Source organism: Oreochromis niloticus, linkage group LG14, assembly GCF_001858045.2.
Source record: "Oreochromis niloticus isolate F11D_XX linkage group LG14, O_niloticus_UMD_NMBU, whole genome shotgun sequence".
Taxonomy (NCBI): domain Eukaryota; kingdom Metazoa; phylum Chordata; class Actinopteri; order Cichliformes; family Cichlidae; genus Oreochromis; species Oreochromis niloticus.
The window spans coordinates 11115200-11125664 of record NC_031979.2 but is presented as its reverse complement, the minus strand read 5'-3'; the positions used below and the strand labels follow the sequence as shown (position 1 = coordinate 11125664).

Here is a 10465-nt window from a genome sequence, read left to right as displayed (position 1 = left end):
GAAAAAGACACACGTTTTGGGCTCACATAAATGGCCAATGGGTCTTGAATCAGTCGGCTTCATGTGTTGTACAGACTGACAGGGATAGTGATAGGGATAGAGTGACAAGAACCTTTTCAGTTTCGTATTAAGGTTGAAAAAAACAAACCATAAAAGTAATAAAGGCATTGTTTAATTATACTTATTAAAGATAAACATTTTTTTCCACTCATATGATTATTATAAATGAAAGCGCTATATGAGTGCATGTATGAGACAAAATGATTTGTTTGCTCAAATTGAGTGGAAAGAAGGCAGGCAGACATACAGTTAGATCCACATATATTTGGACACTTTGCATTTTTACCCGTTTGCTTAAACATATTCCAGTGTTAGTTATATAATGCATATGGACAAAATGTGTAGACTGTCAGCTTCAATTTTAGGGAATTATCATTCAAACTGGATGAAGTGTTTTAGAAGTTGCCACTCCTTAAAATGTGTCACCCCTTTTTAAAGGACCATAAGTAATTTGACAATTGACTCATGCAGATGTGGGCAATTCCTTCAATATGGCATTTTCAATTAAGCTGGTAAAAGCCCTGGAATTGATTTGAGGTGCAGTGGTTGCATTTGGAAGATTTTGCTGTGCATAGACAACATGCGACCATTATTATGCAACCATTAATTAATTTATTATTAATTATTAATCATTTTACCTGAATTATGGCAAGGAAAAAAGTACAGAGAAGGCGTGGAACAGCTTATGATTCAAACCATATCACATCATCTGTAAAGCACAACAGAGGCAGTGTGATGGCTTGGGCACGCATGTATACCAGTGGCACTGGGACACTAGTGTTTATTGATGATGTGACACAGGACGTGTTCAGAGACATGTCTGCTCAAATCCAGCTAAACGAAGTCAAATTGATAGGGCGGCCTTTATGAACAATGACCCAGAACACACAGCCAAAGCAACCCAGGAGTTTATTAAAGCAAAGAAGTGGAATATTCTTGAACGACCAAGTCAGTCACCTGATCTTAACCCAGTGAGCGTGCATTTCACTTTTTGGAAAGCCTTTGCTTTTGGTCCGAATGCAGCATTGTGTCATCTGTTGGCACTTTTTCTAAAACTATGTATAGCACCTGTTGACTGATGCAAACATTATTTTTGGTATATGTCATGGATATTTTGCTAAATGTCCTTGAAGTGAGACTGAACCACAAATGAAATGGTAGTAATACTTAAAATATTATGTTGCTTTCTGAGAGAGTGTGAGATTTTTTGTTTTTTTAAAAATAGAAAATCCTAAAAACTCCACAATTCGTTGGTCAGTAGGATTGCCAGCTATCTCACCATCCACAGCTCTTCCAGCATCTTCAGAGAACTGCTGTCTCTACTGACTAATCCTTATCCTTCTTTTTGCTTTTTAACAGCCATTCAACTTCGCATCACAAATATCAGTTGGTGTACACTAAAAAATATCACTGCATGTTTATCAAGAAGAGCAATGCTCTCTGCAATGTTAGAGCCGGAGTTTTGCTGGAGGTTTCTTCCTGTTAAAAGGAAGTTTTTCCTTCCCACTGTCACCAAAGCACATGCTCATAGGGGGTCATATAATTCTCTATTTTCTCTGTATTATTGTGTAGGGTATTGTGTAGGTGTATTGGGTGATGCACAAGCATTCACTGTGCTGGGTGATATGCAACTATAACAAAACATGCATATGCAAGAAAACAGTTTTTGAGTAGCTATCCTCTGTAGTTACCACTACTTTGCTTCTTCCTAGGAGCAAAGCACAGCTATTTAATGTTTTATTTAAATGTAACTCAATCAACTTACAAAAAAAAGGACATTATCATCTGTAAAATTTATAACAAACTGAGCTTATCACAAACATCCTTTCATGACACCAGTGTGTTATTTAACAACCACAACCTTCAAATTTGAACGCCACGGGGGGAAAGGATCCCAAGCAAGTTATAAAGTCAGCTTAAACTGCTCTCTTCATTAGAATGACAAACCTCTGACAATCACTTCCTTTTCTCAGAAACCGAATCCAGTTTTGCTGGTACATGTATTTATTTCCTGGTTCCTGTTTAGGAGTATGTTGTAGTTTCTGTCACGAATGCAGATCTTTTGTCACGGAGCAGTTGTAGTGTGCTGTGGAGCAGGCAGGATGGAGGACCAACACGCAGGACTCGTAACAAAGAGGTTAACTTAAAGTGCAGTCTATTCACTGGGATGACTCATCAGAGAAATAAACATTACTGAAACACAACCAAAATCATAAACACGAAACTAGACTGGACACTGGAGCCTAAAACTAAAGAACCCACGGGAACAGAACCAAGAACTAAGAGTATGAACAATTTCCAAACACAGCACAGGGAGGAAGTGAACATCAACGACCCAACACAGAACAGGGAAAATACAGGGCTTAAATGCACACTGGGATAACGAGGGCATGAGACACAGAAGGGGAGCACAGCTGGGAGTAATCTGACATGACGAGAGCAAGGGAAGCAAAACTAAATACATTGATATAAGACACAGACTTTCAAAGTAAAACAGGAAACAAAACAGACGCCGACATGACTTCGGGATACAGCAGCCATAGAACACAGAACAGAAATCAAAAGACTAGAAAAGATAAGCGATGACAAAAATTCAATAATGATGTAAAACTGAAAACACTGGGTCACCAACCCAGTCCAAAACAAGGTCCAAAACAAAATGTCCACAGAGGGCACAGGAGCACAGAACAGTCCCAAACAGAATAGGTGTCATGAGTTCAAACACATTGATCTGGGCTCAATAGTTCATCACTGAGCATTTCAGGGGGCCGACCCGGAGGTTGACGGCACAAAAGTCTATGGCACAGCATTTCAGGAGTCCGACCGCAGAAGCAGCGGCAGCGACGGAGCAGTTCAGGAGGCCGACCACGCCGGCGAAGAAGTCCAGTCAGTGGCCTGCTGACACCAAACCAGACGTGGGCGAAGTCGAGCAGGCTGAGCCGGATGTGGACGAGGCGGCGGCATGGCAACTGCAGGACCAGATGCTGCAGGCGACAGTGTGGAAGTCGCAGGAGGTGACACTGCTGGCGGTGGCTGAACAGACTCCCCAGAGCCGTCAGTGGTCACGAGGATGTGCTGGCTGGGTCCTCCAGAACCCCCAGCTAAAACAGAAGATTGCTGGATGGGGCCCTTGGACCCCCCAGCGGAGACAGGCAGCTGAACGGGCCCCTCGGACAATCCAGCTGGCTTAGCATGATGCTGGCTGGGTTCTCCAGAGCCCTCAGCTGAAACGAACTGTGGAGTTGGAGCCACGGAGAGCTGGATTTGCTCACAAGAGCCTCCAGTGGGAGCAGATGCAGGGCCCAAGGATATGGAGACCCCTGGCTGAATATGTAGCTGACTAGGTGGTCCCCTGTAGTCCTTCCATGACTGTCAGATAACAGGGCAGGGTGTGGACTGTGGTTCAGCTACAGGGGAGGAGTGAACATTTCATTCAGGGACAGTGCCAGGGAAGGCTGGCCTGCACAGCTGATATCCATCTAACAAACCCTATTTAAGTAGCTGCCGGGGTCCAGGGGAGAGGGTTGTGTAGTGTAGCAGGAGGTGATTGGAAAGCTTTTTGTTTTTGCCCCTTTTCTTTTGTCGATTTTTGTTCAGCTATACTCACAACTCCCCGGGATTCATTAAGTTATGGAATCACGACTGAATAAAGGATTATTCCAAGAATCCCCAGAAATACTTATCAGTTATTGCAGACATCTCATGGAGTCATCAGTCTCATGTCAGAGCAGCTGTCAGAAGGAAGGGCTTCTGATATGAAACTGCCAAAATCACACACGTGGAGCATCACACTGTGGTAGTGCCATGTTACAAGGGAGCAGTTGAAGGTAGTTAGTTCATAAATGCTAGAATTAGTGCCTTCATCACTATTTTGTAGATGAAGAGTTCCTAAAATACTCAGACGAGCCCATCTGGCAATAACAACCAGGCCAAATTCAAAGTCACTTTCCCTTTCTTACTTATTCTGAGCTAAACTATACTATTTCTTCATATTCAATATACCTTAAATGGACTGGTACTTATATAACACTTATATACTCTGTTTTGAGTGCATCTCCTGAGCCACAAGCATTCAGTTTCATTTGTTATTTTGTAGCGTAGCATTTCACTAATTATTGGAGGAGTTTCAGTTATTAGTCATTTACATGATTGAAGAAAGACGTTACCCATATTCTACAGCTGTTTCTACTATCTGAAATGTGAAGACAGGATAAACTTTAAGTCACTGGATTCATCAATATGAATTTAATAAACACGGCTGTTGTAAAAAACATAAAAAATAAATTAGTGGCTAATACTGGATCTGAAGAAGCTTCTCGGATGAGAGGTGAAACATCTTCAAGCAACTTAAAGAAGTCCAGATGCTTTTTTGCCAAGGAAATGCCATGCCTTGGAAAGAAAAGTCTAGACGCTTTTCTTTCCAAGCTCCTTAGACTACGATGACCCGGATGACTGAGAACCTTCACAGACTAATACTGGATCACATTTTTTTGCTGTTGGTAATAGAAAAATTAAAAACATAAACATGCACAGGTGAACACCAAAAATTTATATATTAAAATTGCAGGTTAACATGTCAAAGGGGTTCTAAAGAAAGAAGGAAGTCGACTCCGACTACTCCCTGTCCTGGAATCTTTGATAGTTTGGCAGCTTTTCTTAGAAACAGGTTTCAGTGTTGCTTTTGTGCTCGCTCCTCCCCTTCCACAGACTCAGCTCACAGAATGCTGTGAGTTGAGTTGAGCTGCTTTTGCCCAATATCTGGTGATTCACTGCTGTTGAGAGGAGAAATGGCACAGAGACTAAATCAGCTGGATTCAGAGAAATTCTCTTGTTCAATCTGTTTGGAGCTACTGCAAAATCCAGTGACTATTCCCTGTGGACACAGCTACTGCTTGAACTGCATTAAAACCCACTTTGATGAAGAGGACAGGAAGCAAATCCACACCTGCCCTCAGTGCAGGAAGACTTTCACACCAAGGCCTATCCTGGAGAAAAACATCTTGTTAGCAGAGCTGGTGGAAGACCTGAATAAAACTGGACCCCAGGCTGTTCTGGCTGATCACTGCTATGCTGGACCTGAAGACGTGTCATGTGATGTCTGTACTGGGACTAAGCTGAAAGCCAGCAAAACCTGTCTGGTCTGTTTAGTTTCTTACTGCAGGAAACACCTACAACCTCACCACGATGTTATCCAGCTAAGTAAGCACACACTTGCTGGGCCATTCAAGAAGCTCCAAGGGAACATCTGTTTTCGCCATAATGAGGTGATGAAGATTTTTTGTCGTACTGATCAGCAGACTGTCTGCTATCTCTGCTTGCTGGATGAACATAAAGGCCATGAAACAGTCCCAGCTGCAACAGAAAGGACAGAGAAACAAAAAGAGCTCGAGGTGAGACGACTAAAAATCCAGCAGAGTATCCAGAACAGAGAGAAAGATGTCAAGCTGCTTCAGCAACAGGTAGAGGCCATCATTAGCTCTGCTGATAAAACAGTGGTGGACAGTGAGAAGATGTTCACTGAACTGATTCATCTCATTCAGAAAAGAAGCTCTGATGTGAAGCAGCAGGTCAGATCCAAGCAGGAAACTGAAGTGAATCGAGTCAAAGAGGTTCTGGAAAAACTGGAGAAAGAGATTGCTGAGCTAAAGAGGAAAGATGCAGAACTGGAGCAGCTCTCACACACTGAGGATCACAACCAGTTTCTACACAACTACCCCTCACTGTCAACACTCACTGATTCTACACCCTCATCCAGTATCAGCATCTGTCCTCAGAGGTACTTTGAGAATGTGACAGCAGCTCTTTCAGAGGCCAGAGATAAACTACAGGAATTTCTGAGAGAGAAATGGACAAATTCCTCACTAAAAGTCACTGAAAAGGATGCTCTGCTCTCACTACCTGAGCCAAAGACCAGGGCTGGATTCTTAAAATACTCCAGTGAAATCACGCTGGATCCAAACACTGCATTTCCACATATGTTATTATCTGAGGGCAATAGAAAAGCAACAAGAGTGAAACAAAAACAGGCTTATTTTCATCATCCAGACAGATTCACTGTATGGGAGCAGGTCCTGAGTAGAGAGAGTCTGACTGGACGTTGCTACTGGGAGGTGGAGTGGAGAGGGGGAGGAGTCGGTGTAGCAGTTGCATACAAGAATATCAGAAGAACAGGAAAGTCATATGAATGTTTATTTGGTTTCAATGACAAATCATGGGCATTATGTTGTGACACAAACAGTTATGTATTTTGGCACAACAATGTACAAACTAAGCTCTCAGGTCCTCGGTCCTTCAGAGTAGGGGTCTACCTGGATCACAGTGCAGGTATTCTGTCATTCTACAGCATCTCTGAAACCATGACCCTCCTCCACAGAATCCAGACCACATTCACTCAGCCTCTCTCTGTTGGACTTTGGCTTTGGGTAGATGGAGTCACTGCAGAGTTGATTCAAATCAAATAGATGGACAAGCCAAGTTCATTTCAATCCCCGATCATTATGTATACCTCTAAAAGAGGCTTTTTCTGAAGCATTCAGTGGTCAACAGATATCTGAGAATAATTTTGCAGTGATTACAACTGTACTTATATTTATATAAATATAAATCAGAATTTTTTATTATAGCTAACATGAGTTAATGTGAGTTTAAATTATGCTACTTTTTATATTCAGCATATTTTAAATCATTAATCTGTCTAGTTTAGTCTGGTTAGTGGTTTTATTCTGTTTAATTCTGTGGCTGTCCAGGTTAAGTGCAAAACATGCATTGGAGCTGTAAAGATTCATCTGTTAGTGAATGATTAGACATTTTGTTTTATCATTATTTTACTCATATATACATATTTCTGATTTCTAAAGTGTAGAAATTAATTTTCCTTTTTATATATGATTGTAAACTTAATGTCATTGTGGCTTCAACTTTTAAAATGTAACCAAAATTTGGATCCTGAAGTTGTTTGAGGTTATAATGATAATTATATTATAATGACAATTACATGGATATAATTTTCTTGCATTTATAGTTACAAATATTTGTGTATCTCTAAATTAATATAATTTTCACATAAAAATTTGATGTCACTTCATGATTTAACAATGAAAATGAAATAATACCAAATGATCTAAAAGCTACTTTCAACTGCCCCTTTATTCACAAACAGTGATCACAGTGGGTAGCTCCCCACGTATGGTAGAGGATAGTGATGTGTCGGTCGCGAACGAAACGGCTCTTAGAGTCGACTCTTTGAAGTGAACGACGTGAGTCGACTCCTTATTGGGATCCGTGGGTTTTTCCCCCCTTCTCTCACCCTCTCTCTCTCGCACTTTTTTTTCCGCTTCACTCAGCACGTGTTCTTTGATCAGTGGGTTTTGGTCAGTGATTATTGATCAATAGTCATGGTAATTTGCATAATTATGATTAAGGAACTGACCTCACAGCCCATTGTTCCTTCAGTGGGCTGGTTTCAGTCATTATGCAAATGTACTGTTTATAAGGTTTGGGGAAACCTGCAGTCAGCTGAGACTGAAGAAGTCACTTGGATGAGTGACGAAACGTTTCTCCCACAAAACGCTACGTCCAGATGAACAGATTCAACTTTTGGAGATTTACTTTCCTGGATGATTGAGAATGCATCAAGACGCGAGCCTTGTGCTTTGCGCTGGGAAGAGGGGGGAGGGGCGGCAATAGCACAGGAACAGAGTTGCAGGGAAAGAGAGAGAATGAGAGCCAGGGACAACAAGGTCACATTAGAAAGGTATAGTGAGCATCCACAACTATTTTCAGTTGCGGATGATAAAGGATTCAGAAAGTTTATTCATGCAGGCCCATATGACAGAGAATGTGCATCATCTTTTTATTTTCACATTTTAATTTATATTTAATTGTGTTGTGGTTTGCAGTGTTTTGTGTTGTTTCATTTTAAATTTGTTTAAAAGGAAACAGCTGAAAATTTAAATAGTTAGTAATTACATTTTATGTGGAATGAATAAATATATTTACGGTGGCCCCTAGATACAAAGCACGTACAAACTCCAAAACAAGTACGAACGTGTGTGGTAGTAACAGGTAAATGAACATTTTTTAAAATTATTTGTATATATATGAGTGCTTGTGTATAAATACACAAACAATACACATATGCTTTCAATTGTGTAATTTAAGCGATCTAGGTAGCTCTGTTTTGGAAGTTCAGTTAACGCTAGAAATGTGTTTTGGAATTTGTAAGTGCTTTTTGGAGTTTGTATGTACTTTATCTCTAGGGGCCACCGTATATATTTATATATAAACATATATAAATAAAACCACGTTTTTTTACATTACTAATTCCTTTTGTGCATAATTTTATATTGTTGTTACAAATAAATTAATTAAAGCAACAAAACAACCTGAAGAGCTGGTTGGGAGCCGAAAGGGCCGGCTCTCTTTAGTGAGCCGAGCCGAAAGAGCCGGTTCTCTAAAACGAGCCGGAAATCCCATCACTAGTAGAGGAGAAGGTCAGGTATACGCTATGTTAAAATTAAAAATGATGGGAGCAGTTACTACAAAGATAACAAGAACAGCAACAATCAAAAGAAAATGAGAGTGATATAAGCAATATAATGGAGGGAAATAAAAGAGGGATGAAAAAAATAGCATCATAAGTTTATAAAAAGAACAACTAAAGTACAGACTTTGAAATTGTGATTTAGAAATACAAAACTTCAGGTAGTATTTAAAACTTATATCTTTTGTCATTTCTTCAGTCCTTTGCCAGTCACACCTCCCTGACATGCAAAGTCAATTAAACTATTGACAAGTCTCCATTACACCTCACACAGCTTTTCATTTGGGATTCTTTTTACATGAGACTTTTGCTACAGTTCTGCTTGGCAGATCTACAAACAGGCTTTTTCTTTCCAGGATTGCATTAAACAATTTCGTTAAAAAGTTGACTGCCTTCTCTGCTAAACATACCTGTACCTCTACAGGTATGTAATCTGGACCAAATGCCTGCCTGCTCTTCATAGCTGTGCTAAATGCATTTTGCTAATCCTCTACACTTCCTAATTCACTAACTTTCCTCCATTTGTCACTGTCTTCATTCATCAGGTCCTCCTCCTGCCATTCAAAATCTTAAGTATAAGTATGCATATTATTATGAGTATTATCTATATCTTAATTATTGTTCATTATCTATATTAATTATGTTGTGTTTTTACTTTTTGAGTATTATCAGCATAATATTCAGAAAGAAATTGTTTCGAGTACTTTAAGAGCCTAGCCGAGTTGTGACAGTAGTAGAACTGAATATGGAATATGAAAATATGAGCCTTTTTATTATACATATTGGCTCAGTCTTTAATTATCTGTTGCACATCTTTAGTGAAAAAAGGTTTGCAAACCAACCACATCTGTCAGGCCAGCATTCCAGTTGCACTTTTATTTTCTCCCTTCTCCTGCAACTGTGATTCCAAAAGAAAGAGAAACGCTCAGAATAATTAGAGACAAAGTGCAGACGGAATGGATGGGAGTCAAAACGTCAAAGTCATTTAGTTTGTGGTTCACATATAAATGGTCTTCAAGGGGTCAAACTACTATATAGAAAAAACTGTAACAACATGAAAACATTCATGTTCCCATTCACAACAAGGCGAACAGTCTCAGATGTATTAAGAAAATTAATGAGAGGAATTCCATTGTGCTCTCTCATATTTTCTAACTTTATTACACCTACTAACCATTTTCCAATTTACAGATCAAAGTTGATCAGTGAAGGCACAAATCCTTCACCTAAAGTTTTCTGTCATCACTAGATGTAGGATTGATTTAGATGATCCAGTTAGACAGTGAACAGAATCAGAAGAAGAGAATGCTTTCAAGTCAGATTCTTCTTTATTTTGGTCTCCATCTCCAACGCCATGTTACTTTGAATTTTCTGCACTCAAAAAAATGAAATTGGGTGGTTGTTACATGCACAAGATCCAAACTTGTAATATGAACTAAATAATTCCATGTTTCTATGGTGAACGTAATTAAATCATGTAGCATCTGCATGAAATTCAGCGACTTAATTTGTTCTTGTTGAGATGACATCATACAATCTAGTAAGAGTGGTTAGTTGCCTGGATCCAGCCACTCTTACTAGATTGTATCATGTCACTGACAGTTTCAATGACAACCAGCAACGACATAAATCTCAAAGTTGCCTAAATTAAACATAACTGTCAGTAACCTGTAACTGTGCTGAACTAGTTGGGCATGAAAGCTTCTCAAGTACCAATTGTGATCTTGTTGTTCCTATTTATCCGAATTCCTCAGGATTTGCCAATTCTCTCTGCAGGTATTTGGTGGTTGCAGGTTTCCTCTTAGTCCATCTCTCCACACACACACACACACACACACACACAGTTAGTCGTTCAATTTTGTA

The 10465-nt window shown here is 39.8% G+C and overlaps 1 protein-coding gene across 1 annotated transcript; it reads left to right on the top strand.

Moving 5' to 3' along the window:
- The first annotated feature begins 4786 nt into the window (after positions 1-4786).
- Positions 4787-7053, top strand: LOC100695670 (tripartite motif-containing protein 16-like). Its single transcript, XM_003449781.5, has one exon. The coding sequence runs from the start codon at positions 4848-4850 to the stop codon at positions 6519-6521; it is 1674 nt and encodes a 557-aa protein (XP_003449829.1). The 5' UTR covers positions 4787-4847; the 3' UTR covers positions 6522-7053.
- The last annotated feature ends 3412 nt before the right edge of the window (positions 7054-10465 follow it).

Bases quoted from the DNA above. Each gene is read 5' to 3' on its own strand.
- LOC100695670 (XM_003449781.5), top strand. From the start codon at position 4,848: ATGGCACAGAGACTAAATCAGCTGGATTCAGAGAAATTCTCTTGTTCA.